The sequence below is a fragment of the Lolium perenne genome, chromosome 5 (assembly GCF_019359855.2).
Source record: "Lolium perenne isolate Kyuss_39 chromosome 5, Kyuss_2.0, whole genome shotgun sequence".
Taxonomy (NCBI): domain Eukaryota; kingdom Viridiplantae; phylum Streptophyta; class Magnoliopsida; order Poales; family Poaceae; genus Lolium; species Lolium perenne.
In genome coordinates, this window is record NC_067248.2 from 265,597,092 (window position 1) to 265,617,476 (window position 20,385).

At 46.1% G+C, this 20,385-nt stretch overlaps 2 protein-coding genes across 2 annotated transcripts; both read left to right on the forward strand.

The window, feature by feature from the left end:
* Positions 1 to 11,282: 11,282 nt before the first annotated feature.
* Positions 11,283 to 13,747, forward strand: LOC127303010 (ervatamin-B). The gene is made up of 2 exons (XM_051333753.1): positions 11,283 to 12,018; positions 12,971 to 13,747. Exons 1-2 carry the CDS (start codon positions 11,502 to 11,504, stop codon positions 13,561 to 13,563), a joined length of 1,110 nt encoding a protein of 369 aa, XP_051189713.1. The 5' UTR covers positions 11,283 to 11,501; the 3' UTR covers positions 13,564 to 13,747.
* Positions 13,748 to 16,501: 2,754 nt separating this feature from the next.
* LOC127303011 (wall-associated receptor kinase 3-like) lies at positions 16,502 to 19,457 on the forward strand. The gene is made up of 3 exons (XM_071820512.1): positions 16,502 to 17,541; positions 17,751 to 17,906; positions 18,067 to 19,457. The coding sequence occupies exons 1-3, from the start codon at positions 16,530 to 16,532 to the stop codon at positions 19,041 to 19,043; spliced, it is 2,145 nt and encodes a 714-aa protein (XP_071676613.1). The 5' UTR covers positions 16,502 to 16,529; the 3' UTR covers positions 19,044 to 19,457.
* The last annotated feature ends 928 nt before the right edge of the window (positions 19,458 to 20,385 follow it).

The window sequence follows — 20,385 nt, forward strand, 5'->3', positions numbered from 1 at the left end:
GACGTTGATCGCATTGCCTTTGTTGATGCAGCTGCGGAGAAGGCCGACGTGCTACCCTCAAAGAGATTGTCCGGCGGCTCTGTCGATGAAGATGATCTTTTTGTTCTGTAAGTCCTTACTACTCACTCCAAAGTTAGATTCTGATGAAGTTTATCTGTATTCAACTCTCATTTTATCTAATTCATATTCTTGTAGTGATGAGGGTTTCATTGAACCTCCTCCCAAGAAGGCCAAGATGAGCACCAGCAAGCCAGTTCCGGCAGCCTCGGAGGCTTCGGCTCCTGCCACAGCCCCAGCAGCTCAAGTCTCAACAGCTTCTTCCCTCTCCATAGGGAAGGAGATTCCTTCGACTGCCGCAGCTATAGTTTCTCCTTCTGAGATACGTGTAAGCCTTTCCTGTTTTGATAATATGTTCATTTCTGGTAGCTTCCGAGTGGGTCTTTATCAGATTATAAATTTTCTGAGAATTATTTCGCTGCTTGCTAATAGCCATCTTTTCTCATTTTCCTAGGATTTTCGAGCGGTTATTTCTTCTTTGGATGTTTTCGCCTCCCAATTTACTTCTCTTGAAACTGATAAAGCTCGACTGCAAAAAGAGGTCGAGTCTACTTCTTCAAAGCTTGAAGGCGCAATTAAAATTGCTGCCGAAGCTCGCCAAAATGCTGATTCCTTGAAGGATGAACTTGAGAAGCTGCAGAACAAGCTGAAGGACGAAGAAACTTCGAAGCTTGCTGCCGAAACTCAAATGAATGAGAAGGATGATCTTCTTCGCCAATCTGTTTTGGCCTTGCTCAGTAATTCTCATTGGCTTTCTTTTCGATTATCCCTTTATTGACTCAAATTGTGGTTAACAAATTCTTTTCGTTCTTTGCAGAAGCTGCCGATATCCCTGCTAATGCTTTGGACAAGCTCCCGAATAATTCTCCTGCCAACGCTTTGTCGTTGACCCTTGAGTCTCTCAAACTTGTTCAAGCCCTTTTCCAGAAGAATAAAGGAGTCATGGCGAGGATGCACTCGATGATTTTTTCCAAGGTCGACCAGAACAAAACTCTGGAACAACTAACAGATGATTTTGCTGTCGACACGAAGGAAGTTATCGAGGTATTCAAACAAACTTCACGCAACTATGGCGCCCTCCTAGCTTTTCAGCTTATGATGGGTCATGGCTTCAAAGCCAATATTGAACAAATGACCAAGGAACTGCCAAAGGAACAAGATGGGCGACTTATTGACTTGAGTGCCTTTAAAAATCCAGCGCTTAAGTGTGCTCGCCAGCTTCTTGAGTTGGTCTCGTCAAAAAATCAGCTGCTGGCCCAAGCTTGTCAACTCAGACCCAAGCTCCTTGATTTCTTTTTTGTGTTGGACTGTAACCTTGTTCGTTTTAAAACAATTTCCTGTCATAAGACCTTGTGATTGTAACAAATTCAGTATTGGCAATGTTGCCAGTACCCTCTTGTTATAATACTTTTAATTGCACGCTCCCGATGGGAGTGAATTCCAATGATGAACCCATATAATCCATTGTGTTCTTAATAACTTTGCAAGTGTTTCATGTACCCTCATTTACCGAAGATTCTTCGGGTGCTTCTTCTGAAAGTGATCGCCTCCAACGCATGAAAGCTCGAATCGCCCAGATGGAGAAAAATATGCGTGGTATTTATGCCTTGGCCGCTATTATTAAGAAGAAGGGTGAACTAGCCACCGACGCAGATCGATATGCTCTTACTGAGTTGCACAAGGCCACAGAAAGTTTGAATTGTAAGTATGCTAACTTCCTGTACCTTAAGTTCTGTAATAATAAAGATACCCTCTTGGCTTGACTTCCTTCATTGCTTCTTGTAGTCATAGCCCTGAACCCATCAGAAGAGAACAAGCATATTCATGAACGCGTAAATGCCTTGACTCATCATTCATCTGTTGATGAGGTTTTTTGGAGGAGTCAATCAAAGGCTTCCACTGTCGTTAAAGTTTCAGGATCGGGTGCAACAGGTGCACCGATTTTTTGACAAGTGTTATACTGGGTTGAGGATAATCTGGAAGACCATGTTTCCTTTGGATGAGATCCCTCCTACTTTGCTGACTTTGATGTCAAAGTTCAGTAACACCAGGAAGATCCGAAGCTTGATTCGAGCACAACTTATTGCGGGAGCTAAAGCTAATTTTGCTCTTGTTCTTGTGCGGCATCCTTCCGCAGGCTTGATGACAATTGCTAACGTTGACGGTGAAGTAGGGCCTCTATTTCCGAAGGTGGAGGTTCCTGCTACCATCGTTATTGAAAGACTTGAGGGATCTTCAATGGCAGCTGAAGAAACAGAGGTTCCACAAGAATAGTCCTGAGCTATGCTCCTGTTGTAAAGTAAACACTCCAATGCTTGCTGCATCCGATTGTTCGGATGCTTAGAATTAAACTGATTCATCACAAGGTTTATATATGTACCTCATTTTTGTAATTATGTTTAATGCCGTTGGCAAGGTTTTAGTATGAATGGAGTAAATCTTAATTACTCGTTTTACATCTGTATTATGATGTATACGTATGCTTATCGGCAACAAATTTATTTGAGTGATCAGCTCATGTTGCGAGTTTGTAAAACCCGATGTAAGTGCAACTATGCTTTCAACCGACGATGTATATTTTGGCGGCAGCCCCCGAGCGAATCGATGGAACTAAGCCTGCCGATGACTCCGTCGCTCTTAAGTACTTCTGTAGTTTAAAGTACCGGTCATGGGTCTTTTCATAAGTGTATATTTGTCTCCCTTGCTATCTGCAACGCTCGTATAGTTTCGAGGCTTTTCTAGCAGAGGGTGAAAGTCCCATAAGTCTTGCCTCATAGCACTCGTAATTTCAGAGGCTTTTAGATGACAATCTCGGGTGAAATTTCGAGTAAACCAATGTTCGCTGTAGTATACGAAAAAGGGTTCTCGATAAACTTTGTTCGGGTGGCCCGAATTACTGCAATATTTCAGATAAACAAAACTTAAATCTTTATTAATAACGTAAGCTAAAAACGAAGTGGCTTGAAAAGCCTTATTGAAAGGGAAAAATAATAACGCATAGTGTTGCCCATCTTCTTTAACCAAGAAGAGGGTTCTTCTTATCTTCGATCTTGTCTAGAGAGCCAGTGGCTTCGGTGGCGTTGATGATTCCATCAGAAGTGCTTGCGGCAAGCGCGAGATCTTTACTGTGGTTGACAAAGGCCTTGCTATCAGCTGCCGAAGGTCCAACTGCCGAAACTTTCGGTGTAGGATCATTCGGTTTCTTCTTTAATTTCTTGACGCGCTCGTCCTCCTTAACGTCGAGTGCTAACGATTTGGAGGGGAAGTCGAAAGGTTCTTGCTTCACTCCAAATTTTGCAGCAATCCTCTGAAACTCGCGATCACAGTTATCCGAGCATGAGAAACTTCCATAGACTGTGATATTTGTTCCATTGTTTCCTGGCATCTTGAGCTTGAGATACGCATAATGTGGCACAGCCATGAACTTGGCATAAGCTGGTCTCCCAAGTATAGCGTGGTACTGTGATTCCCAATCTACTACCTCGAACTCTATCTTTTCCTTCCTGAAATTGTCAGGCTTCCCAAAGACAACATTTAAGAAAACCCTGCCAAGAGAGTATGCTGGTGAGGTGGGGAGGATGCCATTAAAACATGTGTCGGATTCTTCCAACATCCTCATTGTAATTCCCATATTCTTGACTGTGTTTGCGAATATCAGATTTAAGCCCCTTCCGCCATCCATGAAGACTTTGCTCATATTGTATCCTCTTATTTGTGCCTCAACTACCAAGGCAACATGCCCTGGCTTTGGGATTTTCATCGGGTGATCCGCTCTGCTGAACAGGATACACTAAGACGACCAGTCGACATATTCTGGAACGTTTGCCATAGTACTTTCTGCCAGGTTGATTTCTTGAGTCAGCTTCTTCATCTCTCTTCTCGAAACACCAGTTTTGTGGATCATGCTCATCTGTCCCCGCGGTGGAGGGAAAGACTCGTTAGGGTTACGAGGATGTACTTGCTGAACTTGGTGCTGAGGTGGTGGTGGTGGCGGTTGGCTAGGCTGCTGCTGCTGCTGCTGAATAAACTTCTGCATCTCGATAAACTTTCGACGGTCCCTGAGTAGGTGGCTCGAATTCTTCTGGTTATCTTTGAAATCGTTATAAGCGTGCAGGTAACAGGGAGCGTTCAGCTGCTCGGCGAAAGGGAGTTCTGGGATCCTTGAGGGTCGTGATTTGTAGTTACTGCGATTCCCGCGGTTGCTGTCCTATCGATCATCCCGCCTGTCATCGTATCGATCATCTCGTCGATCAGAATATCCTGCAGCTACCATGTTGGTATCATCGTATCCGCCCTCTTTTCTTCTCTTACGGCGGTCTCTTCGACTACCCGAATCGTGCCTCAGCTGATCATCATCTTCATCGTCACTGCGCGGTCGAGGCTTTCGTACATTATCTTCGCCATCAGCCCAACTGTTGGTGATTTCCATTAATTTGGTTATGGTCTTCGGTTTTTTACACCCAAGCTCCTCTATTTAAGATTCGCGTCGGATGCCGTCGCTGAAGGCGTCGATTGCTCTGTCGACAGAAACATCTTCGGCAGTGTTCAGGAGCTTGGTAAACCTCCCGATGGATGTGCGCATCGACTCCTTTGGCTTCTGCTGACAATGACGTAATTCCTCGATTCCGATCGGCCTTTTATACGTTGCCTGGAAATTTTTTACGAAAGCATCTACCAGATCGTCCCATGATTTGATGGATTCCTTCGGCAGACCTCTTAACCAGGCTCGTGCTGAATCCTTCAAGTAGAGCTGTAGACACTGCATCGCCGCTATTTGGTTCCCCTTATGCAGGATTACGGTCTGCAAATAATCGTCTACCCAGGACCTTGGCTCCTGTTGCCCATCATATTTGGCGGCATCGGTAGGAGTAGGTTTGAACCTTTTAGGTGGCATTGTCTCGCGGATCTTGTAACTTAAACAATTGGCTCCTCTCATCTCGCCGTCGTACCCCTGGCTTTCTTCAGAATCATCACTTTTGTATTCTTCCCTTGCCGCTCACCGTCGCCTAGCTTTGTCGATCCTGCTCTAAGTGATTTCATCTCGAGCTTCCCTCGAACGGTGCCTTGAACCACTGGCTTGGAGCGCAGATTTTTCCTTCCGTGGAACTAGTTTATTTCCAAGGATTGCGAGGCTTTCCAAGGAGCCCCGATGAGCTTGGGCCATGGGATCTTCGGGTGCTGGTTGCTGGTTAATTAAATATGTCGCGAGGTTCGCGGTTGCTCCTTCGACGGTTTTCAGCCTCAGCATACCCGCAATGTTCGTGGTCATGAAGGACTTGGATAGGTTTGACGTTATTTCTCTTGCATCATTTTCTGAGAGCCTGGACAACCTTGAACGATGCCTCCCTACACCATGACTGCTTCGAGAGGCGCTTCTATGCAAGGCCCGGTGGCGCTCACTAGACTGATCTGCTGCGAGTATGCGACGATTGAGAGTGGCTTGCTCATTCGATAGTTGTTCTCGATTCCTCTCCAAGATTCTTCGGTACGCATTGAGAGTTCCAACCGAAGTTCCGACGGGAAGTGGCGTGTTGTTGATTATGGCATCCCGAGCCGCTTCCCACTCTTCCTCCGCGATGGTGTAATCGCTATCGTTGTTGCTGGCGCTATTTTTAGAGTTACGTCGTCTGCCGGAGCGGGGGGTGCGATCTCCTTCTTCTCCTCCGTTCCCCGTGTTTGCTGCGTTGAGGGTAGCATAAACTTGGTGACGCGCTGTCCTCCAGGTGGTCATCCTGACGGCGCTGTCGATACTTTCCTCTCCCGACGAATATCTGGCGCTGCAGATGAACGGTGTATCGCTTGATCTCAATCCATGCCTGGTGTCATAGTTCAAGCAGTAATACGAGGCCATATCGGATGACATTGAGTCATCGGATCCAATCGACATCGAAGACACCGACCGAGGGGTCGATGGTGGAGACGAATTCGTCGAGTCCGTTAAACCAGCCGATAGGTCGATTGAAGATGGCACGATCGATCCTGCAGCCGATGGTGGCGGTTTCCTTGCTGATCTAGGGACAAATGGCTCGATCAGCCGAAGGACACCTCCCGCGTTAACGTTGCAATGGACACTTCCGAACGTCATGCCCAAGCCTCGTTGTAGATCCGAAAAAGTCGAACGGGACGAGTCGCTGTGCGGGGTGAACTCGAAGGAGCCGAATCGAATCGAACTCCCCGAGCTTGGCGATGAAGGTGCCGGTGGTGACTCCGGCGGTGTCATTGAAGCTGCCGATGACATGGCCGAATTTGCCGATGACGGATCTTGTGCCAACAGGGTTCCCACAGACGGCGCCAATTGTCGAGGGTACTCCTCGGCAATGCCCTCTGTAAGGGGCTTAGGGTAGATGGAATCATGTAGGCTGACACGAAACATCGATTATCAAACAAGCGGGGAGAGCGATTTACCTAGGTTCGGGGCCCTCGATGAGGTAAAACCCTTACGTCCTGCTTGTCTGATCTTGATTATGAAAATATCAGGTTACAATGGGGTGCCGAAGGTTTCGTCTATGATCTCGTCGAGAGACTAAGTTCTGCAGGGACCTAGCTCTAGACTTGCGGTGGCTATGATTACTAAGATAGCATGTGTCCTCGGCAGCCTCTCTCTTGGCCCTTATATTGGGAGCCAGGTCTCGAGAGATCTGTCCAGGTACGACTAGGTTACAAAGAGTCCTAGTTATAAACTTTCCTTGTATTCTTCGTCTCCTTGCCTTGTTCTTCAAGAATTCTTCCTTGGAACCGACGTAGCAGCCCACCTGGCCTTCGAGTGCCTTCATGGGCCCCTGAATGGGCCGCAAGAGGTAGTGCAACATTAGTTACCTGAAGGGTAATGCCCACATCACCTGGCGCCCCCTCTCTCCTCCACTACACATCTGCTTCAGCTTGGCGAAGCTCTGCAGATTTTATCCTCCACCACCACCACCACACCGTCGTGCTGCTGGGATTCCGAGGGGATATACCACACCTCCGCTGCCCGCTGGAACGGGGAGAGGACAGGCTTCATCGACACCGTACGCACGACCGAGTACGGAAGTGCTGCCGGATTGCAGCACGAGACGATCGACTACATCAACAACGAGATCTAATCTCGTAGGCTTTGGAATCTTCGAGGGTTAGTCTCATGCTCTTTTCGTTGCTTCGATCTTGGTAGATTAGATCTTGCTTCTTCCTAGATTGGATCTTGGTTTTTGTTCATGTTCACGGTTGCGACGAACCCTTTAGGCCCCTCCGTCTTACCCGCCGACAATGTCGATCACCATGCCATATCCTTCGACCGAGTAGGCTCCCCAGCCACCTCCCACTGACACAGAGGAGGACACCACTGGCCATCCCGGCAGCATGAACATCGAGGAGGAGCCGTTGTTCGCTGAGGAGCTCACACAAGCCGCAGCTGCACAAGCTCGAGGTCACCGGGTTAGCAAAAGAACCAGCAACTACATGGTGCACGAGGACAAGATGCTCGTTAATGGATGGTTGACCATTAGGCAAGATGCATTGACAGGTGCCGAGCAGAAGGGGACCGCATTCTGGCGCCGGATCTATGAATACTTCCATGAACATCGCAAATACAGACATGAGTCATTTGAGAGCGACCACATCGATATATCCCTCCAAAAGAGGTGGGGAGCAATTCAAATGGAATGCAACAAGTTCCAGGCGTATGATCACGTGAAGCGGATGCCCATTAGCAGCATGGGCATGAAGGTCTTGGTATGATTCTTAACCTCAACTTGTTCATTCGATGTTTGCACACATATTTTTCATTGTTGTCTCGCTTTGGTCTAGGTGTGGCAAGCTTTGGATTTCTACAAAAGTAACAATGAACAAAAGACCTTTGCCTTCCCTCATTGGTGGAAGGAACTCCATGGCACCCCCAAGTTCCAGGAGGGGTACGAGGGGTACATGGCGACCTTGACTGGCAAGAAGCCCGCCAAATATGCCACGGTCATTGACCTTGATGGTGGGCAGCCTTGCGGTAGCTCCGCTTCTCGTTCAAGTCATCCACGAGGCCACAAGTCAACCAAAGCCGACATGAAGCGTGATGCTTTGGCCATGCAATTGGTTGGCACTTTGAAGGAGATGCATGCAGACAGAGAGGTGTCCACAGACAAGAGGGATGAGAGGAGGCGCCGGGAGAAAGAAGAGGACAAGAAGAACTACTTCGATGTCCAAAAGAAGAAGCTTGAGATTGAACAGATGAAGCCAAGACCAAAGCTACATAAATTGAGCTCAACAAGAGAGAAATTGAGCTCATAGCAACGGCAAGGGCCAAAGATGTGGAGTTGAAGGCGAAGAAGTTGAGCTGAAACGGCAAGCCGAGGACAACCTGATCATGAACGCCGACTTGACCACCATGAGCGAGGCGAAGAGAGCTTGGTTCGAGAAGAGGCAGAAGAAGAACCTAGAGCGCCCAAATTGAGTTGACAATCTCAATTTGTAATTTTTATATTTTTTCAAACTATGGCACATTTCGTTTTTTCATCATGCTACATTTTATTTGATATTATTTATGCTATTCGATATTATTCTATATTTGTTAGATATTATTCTATATTTTGTAGATATTATTTATAAGTATGTGTGACCAAATAGGTCAAATAGGCCAAATGGGCAAATGGATGGCCGCTCCGTTGGGCACAGCGTGCGACCCAAACGGATACGCTAACACGGGGCGCTGTCCGCGTGTCCGCGCGGCCACCCAAACAGCCCAAAACGGACAGCCCAGCGCATCTGTTTGGATCGCTGCATTGGAGATTCCCTTAGACTGTTCGAAACAACTATGCGGACTTGGGGTTTTTAGATGATCCTCCAAGCAGTTTATTATAAGAATTTTGGGTGTATATAACGAGCTCTAGCACTGAACTCGTGGGTACGAAGGTATCAATACCCAATCATCCGGGCTAAGCCTTGTTAACATTCAAAAAAAAATTCCCTCAACGCATTAAAGAGTGTCTCAAATTTGAACGTATCTACACAACATTTAGTCTAAATATACATCTAAATTTAGACAAATCTAAAATATCATTTTATGGAAAGGGAAAGTAGTTTGTGTTTATGTATTTCGAAGTTTTGAGATCATCTATTTGTGTATTGTTGGGTTGCTCTACAGCTCCAATTTCAGCTCCCATAGGCCGGACAAAAGGCCCCTAAAATTTTCTTTTGCACCGGGGCCCCCAATTTGTATGAAGCGGGTTCGCACCCACGGGGATGTGTAGGTTCTACGGCTGAAGCTGGATTAGTACCAGCAGCCATAGTGATCCATGTCACATGAATTTCAGTTATCGTTCTCCTTGTAAATATTCGCAAACAAATAACTGCATGCATTCAAATCATCTGCCCAAAATCGACAAAAAATCGACGCTCACTAAATCCCGGACGACCCTACCCAATCCCCACCAAGGCACCAACCCACCCCCACCGATATAGGGTAGGGAACCACAAAACTAACTGCATGAAGTAGTGTGTATACTAAATTTTTATACATTTAATTGTCCTCCTTTTTAAATTTTAAGTAGTTTTTCAATTGATACAATGTTGATGATAGATAACCACCTTATATTTTTTTCTTGCATTTACATATAGTGCACCATTCTACTCAACATTTTATCATGACAAAGACCGCAGTTCTAAACTATAACTCCTTTTAATATAGGAACTCTTTAAATTTTCCTCATTTTAATTGGAAACTTTTTGCTTGAATGATTTAGACTAAATGGACAACATACATATAAGAATTAATGTCAAACAAATTATGAAATAACTTTTGTGTGAGACGGATCGAATGTACATCCGTGCTACACTGAATGAATCATATTTGTATGAACTTTATAGAATATCGAAATAGAAAAGCTTTGGTGACCGGAACCTGCTTTTTTGGGTCCACTATTTATGTCTACTAGAAAAGAGAAGACACATATTCTCCAAGTAGTACCTTGTAGCTTTATCATCCTCTTTCATTTTCTTGAAGATTTCCTTTATTTAGTTATTTTGGAAAAAGGCACCGACTTTAAAATAATGAAGTCACAACCAACGAGTTCGGTACAACACCACCCTACCACATGAGACATATAGATAGTTCAGGTATCATAAAACATCATACAACAACGAATACAAGAGAAGCTCAGGCTTATCAAACTACAAGTGGTCAACTACAGGTGCACGCCACACACGATCCTAGTGGAGCCATCTGAGCGCTGCTGCCCGAGGCGTTGCCGGACAAAGCCCTGGTGGCGAGGCTGCGACCCTTCCTCGATTGTTGACCTAAGGGCATGGTGACAGCATGCGGCCGGGTCTCCCCTGAGACGGAGATGTGGGGTTTCTAGGATGCATCGATGTGCAGGCGGCGTCACTGCTGAGCATTGTGAGGTTGGCTAGGTATGGGCCCGGATGGGCCTGGGTGGGTTTTGGCATTTCGTGTTGTTTCTCTGGTGGGTGCTCTGGTCAGCAGTAGAGGCAGTCATAGGCTTCTCCCGCGTCATGAGGAACCCTGTCGCAGCATCTCCGAGCATGGTGGTGGTATTCATCTCCTTCGCTAGAGGTGGTCGGCCTGAGGCTGGGTTATCGGATCGCGAGATCCATCATCTAGTCCCGGTTGTGAGTCGGGGAGACATAGTTGCCAGTGAAAACCGAGCCGTCTAGGGGGTGATGGTGGTGTTCTGCGCCATTAACATGATGAAGGCATCGGACCCACTCGTGCTGCTCCGGGGGGAACCCCTAGGATCTGGTCTTCCAGATCGGATTATGGCGGCATTATGGTGTTGTTTCTCTCTTGGGAGCATCGTTTGAGCAACGCTAGATGATAGAGGCTCGAGGAGGAGATGTCAAGTCATGGCTAGCTGACAGGTGCTATGCTAAGTCATGCCTGTTCAGCAGGTGTTACGCACTACATATCTTCCATGGTGGTATCGATAACATGCCTGGCAAGGGCTGTGAGAATCTCTTCCCTAAGGCGCTCGCCGAGGGGCTTCTAAACCGGTTGTGAGTTCCTATTTTCGCTATAGGATGACTCAGGAATGCCCCCAGCTATTTAGTTGGTGGGGCGTTTGTTTCTGTTTAGGGGAGAGGTCTGATGACATGGTACTTCATCCATTGCAAGGTTTCTAGGTGTGAAGTGGTGAATTCTGATGTATGTTTTCGACATATTCTTACTGAATAATAATTATATAAATATTGTATGCATCGCTTTGATATAGAAACTGATGCTTTGTCGAAAGAATCTGTCAAAATCATCTGCCGCCGGTTGGCAGAAACACTAGACTGAGAGGAAAGGTGAAGCAACAATCGCTGACCTGGACCGATGGTTGTTCACTTCACGGAGCTTATCGCATTTGAGTATGGCTGAAATTCTTCTACACACCGGACAATTGTACATATATAAACGCCAATGATCCATCTTACACCAGTTACGGAGCCCCCAACCAGTCACACGCACGGTCACGGTCACGGCCATGGCTTCCTTCTTCTCCAAACACTCCATATTCTTCCTCCTTCTCGTAGCCATCTTCCTCGATGTCTCCTCCGCTACGTCCCGCCTTGCCACAGAGGAGACTGACCCCATGATCCTGCGGATGATGGAGGGGAGGTTCCAGCGCTGGAAGACGGAGCACGGCCGGACTTACGCCACCCCCGCCGAGGAGCGACGCCGGCTCCGCGTCTATGCAAGCAACATCCGCTACATCGAGGCCACCAACCAGGACGCCGGCGCCGGGCTCACCTACGAGCTCGGCGAGACCGCCTACACCGACCTCACCAGCGACGAGTTCATGGCCATGTACACCTCGCCACCGTCCCCACTCTCGTCCTCCGACGACGACGGGGCCACGATCATCACCACCCGTGCCGGCCACGTCGGCGCCGGCAGCGGCGGCTATCAGGTGTACCTGAACGAGTCGGACGGCGCGCCGGCGAGCGTGGACTGGCGAGCGAGCGGCGCCGTCACGGAGGTGAAGAACCAGGGCCAGTGCGGTACGTACACGCTACGTGGGTCGGATTGGTGGGCCGTCGCCATCCGTCCATCCATCCATCCACATTTTTTCCACCGTTGATTTCGATCCATAGATGTCGAATTTATTATTTCGTGACCTCCCTGTAAACACATGGCTCTCTGCGATCCACATGCTTGCATGTGCTCATGTTGCTGCCTTGCTAGCAAGTAGCAACACTTCATCACTATCCGTAGATAATTGCTTGCTTAGCTTTCATGCACAGGGTTAATGATTTTGCATGGTAGGTTTATCCTCAAATTAAAGTATGGCATGATAGAGATTGGAGAGTTGCATTGGCACGTCTGCTGGATGCATGCATTGACTTAGACCATATGCAGAAAAGACATAATGCAGTCACAACCCCAAGTTTCAAAAACTCTTTTGTACTAGCTAGCACGCTCAAATATGAGCAGTCTGATCTCAATATTCTTTATCCACTATGAATCGCTGGTTGATATTTGTATCGATCCTAGCTGATCCTTGAATTGTAGTAAATATGATACTATTCTCCATAAAGTATTAAAAAAGCCATATACATCACTTTGATGCAGACTGGGGTATGCCCCCATTTAGAAAAAGATGCATAGATTTTATGTTTGTTTGAAACAGATATGATAGGAATAGGATCGAGAAATTATCTAATATTTTTTTGGTAGAAATATGATATGGGCTAGAAGACGGGGTGCGTTAATCATGCAAAATTAATGTGAACTGTATATTCAAAAATATGAGAGGTTTGAGTGTCAATGTCACCAAAATAGTAGCACAAATCTAACTCAAACGGAGGGTTGTGATAGTATATATGGGGACACCGAATGGTGAGTCGATCATGTAAAGTACGGTGTTGGAACAATCTGAAGGAGTCAACTGGCTTCTTTTTTGTTGGAGTGCAACTCCTAATATAATTTCTTAATTATTTTTTCCTCCTACAGGATCGTGTTGGGCATTCTCGACCGTAGCAGTGGTGGAAGGGATCCACCAGATCAAGACAGGGAAGCTTGTGTCTCTATCAGAGCAAGAGCTGGTGGACTGCGATACACTAGATGATGGGTGCGACGGTGGCGTGAGTTACCACGCGTTGCAGTGGATCACCACTAATGGTGGAATCACAGCCGAGGACGACTACCCTTATACGGCTAAGGATGACATATGCAACACCACCAAGTTGTCGCACCATGCTGCCTCCATCTCCGGCTTCCAACGTGTGGCGACCCGGAGCGAGGCATCATTGACGAATGCGGTGGTCATGCAGCCCGTGGCGGTGTCCATCGAGGCCGGTGGCGCCAACTTCCAGCACTACTCAAATGGTGTGTACAATGGTCCATGCGGGACGCAACTCAACCACGGCGTCACTGTGGTGGGGTATGGGCAGGACGAGGAGACTGGAGAAAGATATTGGATCGTCAAGAACTCGTGGGGGGAGAAGTGGGGCGACAGAGGATACCTCAGAATGAAGAAGGATATCGCCGACAAGCCGGAGGGGATCTGCGGCATGGCCATCCGCCCATCATTCCCACTCATATGAGACTTGGTCATGCAATGATGCAAGGCGGCCCGTGGGATTGGTTTAATATTGTTTCATGCTAGGTCAAAACTTAGTAAACTTTCATGGGAGGTAATATATACGTGTACAACTCTTTTTCTCTGGCCTGTAAAAATGGATATACATGTAAACATTTCCAAATAGTATTTCTGAATTTTCTTTTCTAGGAGAGATATGGAAATTACTAGAGTAGTACTTGCGGACTCAACACTTTAATGATTTTCGTACAAGTTTTTGGCATTAGTGCCAAACAAGTGGGGCCATTTTCTAACAACTAAGTCAGGTTATCTCTTTTAGTTGCGTGGTTAACCAGAAAGTAACATATAGTGAAAGGGACCGGCCACATGTAGCCCAAACACTTTTGACCAGTTCAGGGTACACTAACTGAGTGGGTCCTAGCCCAGATATAACAATAATATCCTTTTGGGCCATACAAATTGGGCCCAAAGTCCTTGTTAACATATGTAAAATAGAAATGGTGAATATGTGAAATATGATATTCCCTAAAAATGTGAAATATGATAATAAAAAGAAAAGATGCAGGCGGATACATGATGGTTTTTTTAAGGAAGCAACGAAGGGCAAAGATGGCACCTGAATTTCATTCAACAATTTTCCGAGTTACATGTGCCATGCAGGGCCGTCTCCAGGAATTTGGGTCCCCTGTGCTAAACTTAAAATGGGGCCCTAAACTTTAAAACATTCATATAGCAATAATAATTAAAACACACTTTTATTTTATTATATGCTGCAGTATGTGTTATTTTGTGCAATATGTAGAAATACCAAACATCAATATCACTAAAAGGTACCACTGCTTACTGAGGGGTTTCTTTTTCTTGCACCATCGCTTAAGGGTTCCTACAAGGTTAGTGGCTCGTGCATGGACAAGCCTATTGGGTGAAGATAACCAAGCATATCTTGCAGTTGATTGAAAATCCTCTTCCATAGACCACCAATTTTCAAATTTGAAACCGAATGTTGGCTTTAGAAATTGAGATTCTGTGGAAAAAAGAATAGGAGCATTATCACTAAACATTATAGGAAGGTGGAAAACATTCATATTCGGGCACAAATTACACCACTCAACATTAGCCAAACAACGATCTAGTCTTTCAAACACCGGTGCGGAGGAAAAACACTTACTAGTCCAGGTGTAAGCAGGATCACTAAAGCCAAGATCAAAGAGAAAACATTGTTTGGCATACGAATTTAAAGTACGCAGACGATATTTATTTACATTAGTGGAAGTAGTGTCTACATACATCAAACATGATATTATTGAGATCCCCTAAACAAACTACTGGGTTGCCAAGGTTATCATGCACAAAGTCAAAAATCTGGTACCATCTTACCTTTGTATGTTGATGGTGAGGGTCCCCATATAAATAGACCAACACAAAATTCACACTAGAAGCAATATGAACAACTGAAGCTAATATTAGATGAAAACTAGAGAACTTGACATTAACTTGGATTTCGTCATTCCATAAAAGCCAAAGGCCCCCCCGAGAACCCAACAGAAGGAATAATAAAACTACCGGCTAAACTAAAACGATTGTTTAGTTGTAGAGGAGTGCATTTAGAGGTTCTAATCTCAGAAACGAAGTTTAAGTTTACATGCGCCTTGGTGGAGAATATCAAATTGGCAGGGTAGTCTATTTTCTTTGATCTGTTGAGATTTCTGCCTGGTCCTTGGAAATTCCAACCTATCAGCTTCATGGTATCGAAGTTGCTTTTCTAGTTTTAGGAGTATTTCACATCTAGATTCCGTGGAGGTACTAGACGACTCCGCGGGTTTCTCCTGACACACGGGCCAGAACAGGTCAGGTCCTGGAGGAACCTGACAAATGGTTCCCGACATGCACTAGTTACTTGACTTCTTCTTCCCGACCAGCTTAAGACAAAACTTGAACAAGAACATAACTAGAAGGTTGGGTCTGATGGCGTTGGGATTGGGGATCCACTCGTGAGAGATTGAGGAAAAGGATATGGGGGCGGATCATATTTGGTCACCGCGATGAGCAATCGCAGCAGGGTACCAAAAAAGAAATATTCCACTCTGTAACGGGCGAGGCGAGCTGCCGGAGTGTCGGGAGGAAAGTCTAGAAGCTTCTATGGGGAGAGAGGAAAAAAGCGCCATCCAGCAGTGAGCGCCTAAGAGCAAGTACAATAGTGGGCTTATAGCCGGCCTAGGTGGCACTTTTGCATATGTGGAGAGAGGCATGAAAAAGTAGGGAAAGTGGGCTCTTATGCAAAAGCCACACGTGCTCCTAGACACTTTGTGAGAGTGAAATGTGGGCCATTTACCAAAAAAATTAGTATATTCATATATCTAACTATTGTGGATGTTGGCTATAAGCTAACTCTAGATGATTTGGCACAATGTTATAACCAACAGCTGGCTCTACTATTAAACTGAGGTTCCTACATACGGCGACGGCTTCCGTTGTCTCCTTTTCTATTCCCGACTCTAGCCCACAGGTATCCATAAGAGCGACCAGCCCTGAATGCTTAAACCTATCAATCCTCTCCTAAATTTCTTTCTTTTTGTCGTTGGGGATGTTGCCTGTTGGATTCCAGCTTGTATTATAGTAGTATAAAAAAAAGGTGATACTTTGGTCTAGCACTCCGAGAGAACCCTAGCTTTACAGACCAACTCTCTCTTTGCGAAGTATGCATGGAATGTGAAGAAACATATGTAGTGTGCACATATCCAGAAGCAGCTAATAATGAAGCGCGTGTTTTGCGTGCCCAACATGCATGTCAACACGGATGAACTTCGAATCAGTATCATTATAAAACTGGATCGACGCGGGTTGCCCAATCTAATCCATATTTTATGCGTTTGGTGGAACCCTAGCGTAGTGCGTATATATTATCACACTATTAGTGTACTAAGGCTCAAGCAAGAAGAACCACGAACCACCAACTACTGATCTACTGTGATGCGAAGCTCGCTGTCCATATCCATGGCCGTCGTGGCGGCACTGCTGCTCTCCATGTCTACGGCGGCGACAGGGCGGGTGCCGGTGGCCCTGGCGCCCGACTGCAACACCACATGCGGCAAAGTTAAGGTCCCGTACCCGTTCGGCATGGGACCACGGCATTGCTACAGGCAGCCGGGCTTCAAGCTCATCTGCGACTACGGGAGCAAGCCCCCGAGGCCGTACCTCGACGTCGACGGCGGCCGCGAGTTCGAGGTCACCGACATCTTCCTGGAGAACAGCACGATGCGCGTGGTGAGCAGCCACGGCCTCAACATGAGCGGCACTGGACGCGGCCGGTGGAGCCTCGGCGGCCGCATCGCTGCAGGCGCAGATGGCGCCGGCGCGATGCCGCTGCCTTACGTGCTGCAGGCGGACTTCAACGAGTTAATCATCACGGGGTGCAACGTCCTGGCGACGCTGGTCGGGAACGGCCGCATAGTGAGCGGTTGCGCCTCCTTCTGCTCCTTCACCGACGACGACGGCAACGGGATCACCGGCTCCTTCCATCCCGACGGCAATATCTGCTCCAATATCGGCTGCTGTCAGTCCGGCATCCCCCTCGACTACGCGTCGTACGATGTGCGCCTTAGGCGACTCGATCTCGACGACGACGGCAAGAAGAAGAAGAAGAACAGTACTACGGCGGGCAGCCAGTTGCCCGTGAACGTGATCATCGCCGCGATGGACTGGCTGACGCAGGACATGGCCATGTTTCTCAACGACCCAGAGTTCAGCCCGCGGCCAAAGACTGGGCTCGGGCGTGTGCCCGTGATTCTCCGGTGGGCGGTGCCGCACGGGTCGGCGGTCTCTGATTTCGGTACGCGGGAGTGCCCACGTGACGCTGCCAGGAGCATCTGTAAGAGTATCAACAGCCAGTGCAGAGACGAGGCGTCTGCTACCTTCAGAGGCTACTCATGCAAGTGCAAGGAGGGCTACCAGGGCAACGCTTACCTCACCGACGGATGCCAAGGTACCAAAACCTCATTAATCACTTGCTTTTTTAGAAAGAAAAAACGTACTTAGTATCGTATTTATGTACGAGTATTTCGGACATGCTACCACTATTTTAATTTATGTATTTATTACATGCTATCTCAAGGTCAACTAATAGATGCTTGTTATTTCTAATAAAGTTTATTTGCAAGGAACTAATCAGCTTGATATATTACACATATATAGATATAGATGAGTGCAAGCACAAAGAAGAGTATGGCTGTTTCGGTGAGTGCGTTAATAAGATCGGATCATTCGATTGCTGGTGCCCACCAGGGTACCAAGGAAACGCGACTCGACGCCATGGTTGCATCAAATCTGTTATTAAAAACAAGAATACAGGTGAGCACCTCGAACTACCAAAAGTTGGCTAGGTATTTCACGGAATTCTTTGTTGAAATTTTGTCCAACTTAACTTGCTTTTCTTCTCTAGTTCTGTTCATAGAAAGTCTAGACATAATAGCAATAGTTTTCGGGTCTTGATATCTATATTCATGTTCAGGTCTCAGCGTCACTATAGGAGTTTCTTGTGGGGCCGGTCTGGTACTTTCAGTTCTTACCGCATTTTTCGTTTACAAAAAACTGAAAAGTCGGCGGGCAAAAATGTTAAGGAGGAAGTTCTTTGAGCAAAATCATGGACAATTGTTGGAACAGTTGGTGTCTCAAAAAGCTGGCATTGCAGAAAGAATGATTATAACATTGGATGAGCTAAAGAAGGCCACACGCAATTTTGATGAAGATCTTGTGGTTGGTGGTGGAGGACATGGTACTGTTTACATGGGTATTCTATCAAACCAACATATTGTGGCCATCAAGAAACCAAAGAAGCTTGTTCAAAAGGAGATTGATGAGTTTATAAACGAGGTAGCTATCCTATCACAAATAAACCATAGAAATGTGGTGAAACTCTACGGCTGTTGCCTCGAAACTGAGGTCCCCATGTTAATTTATGAATTCATATCAAATGGTACCCTTTCTGAGCATCTTCATGTAGAAGGACCAAAATCACTTTCATGGAGCGATAGGTTGAGGATAGCCATTGAAACATCTAAATCTATTGCCTATCTTCACTCAACTGCTTCGATACCTATCATCCATAGGGATATCAAGTCAGCTAATATACTCTTGGATGATAGTCTAACAGCAAAGGTAGCAGATTTTGGAGCTTCAAGGTGCATTCCAATAGAAAAATCCGGGATAACAACAAAGGTTCAAGGTACAAGAGGATATTGGGACCCTGCGTGCTTTTACACTGGACGGCTCACCGAGAAAAGTGATGTCTTCAGCTTTGGGGTTGTTCTTGTGGAACTGCTAACCAGGAAAAAACCATTTGAATATTTGTCTTCGGATGATGAGGCTCTAATTGTACGGTTCGCCAGATTATTTGCAGAAGGAAACTTGGTGGATATATTAGATCCACAAATTGTGGAGGAAGGTGGCCATGAAGTAGAAGAAGTGGCAAATATTGCTGTAGCATGAATAAAATTAACACCAGAGAGTCGTCCGACCATGAGACAGGTTGAGTTGACACTAGAAGGCGTCCGTGTAATTCAGGAGGGTACTTTGGATAATGTGGTGTCCAAGAATGTTTACACAACTGACATTGGGATATATGATTTGTCTGCTATAGATACAAGAAGCAGTGAGGGATCGACCAGATGTTACAGTATGGAAGAAGAGATTGCATTTTCCGCAAGGTACTCTCACTAGTTCTATTTACCTCAGATTGGATGGAAACAACCCAACATTGGTTATCGGTTATGTGGGTTATTTAAGTTAACTTAGATCAAATGTGCTTACCGGTTTGATGTGCTCTAGCGGCACACCTTTCTTGTATTGTTAATGTCGTTATGTAATCTGGTTAGTGTAAATTAATTTTGCTCTTATCCTCCACGTCCTAAAATTTCTACTATTAAATTGCAATCGGGTGCTCATACGATGTACATCCTAACCGAAAGGAGAAATGTTGAATCAGTTTCCTACTCCTGGCCAAAAAAGAAAACCACACGCAGCAGGCCCGCACCAAGCCACGATCGCCATTAGCCACCACAACTCCCTTCCCTCGCGAACTGCCACAAGGTGCCGACTCGAATCCCCCTGCATGCGTGTCGCCCTGGTTCACCGACGAAACTCCTTCATCGCGCTATCACGACCTCAGCTGCCCCGTTACCCCTAGATTGCAGTGCTCGGGAGGGGGTCTGCAAGATGCAATTAAAGGTAGGATGCGCTCGTGATGGTGTACACTTGTTCCTATGTAACGCTCTGCCTTGGTCGTATTTGATGATTTTATTAGTTTTTGTCATGAGTGCCAAACAAGTAAGGATTTTTTACAACTAAGTCTAGTTATTTCTTTTTGTTTCGCGGTGTGAGTTTTTGAGTAACCGAAAAGTAACAAATAATTAAACGGGCTGAACGCATGTTGCCCTGGCACCTTTAACCAGTCATGGTACACAAGATGGCTCTAGACCAGACAGAACACGAATCTCATTTTGGGCTGTATAAATTGGGCCCAACCATCCTTGTTGACATGTAAAAATCCACAAAATAGACATGTAATTTGAAATATGCCGAAATCACGAAAAAACGACCAACCTTTGTGAAGGTATGTGCAAGGCTACCAGCCTGCTGTTGTGGTGCCAGAAAAAATTTCAGAAAATAGTCCTCCTACTCACCACTTGCCGCAAGTAAAAATAAAGTAGAGATGAGGGATGAGTGCGAAGCACACGAGAGATTGGGTTATCTCAGTTTTCCTTTTTTTTCGTGATTCTTTTTCAAAATGAAATATCTAACTGTCCGTCTGAATTGGGAATATATTTTTCAC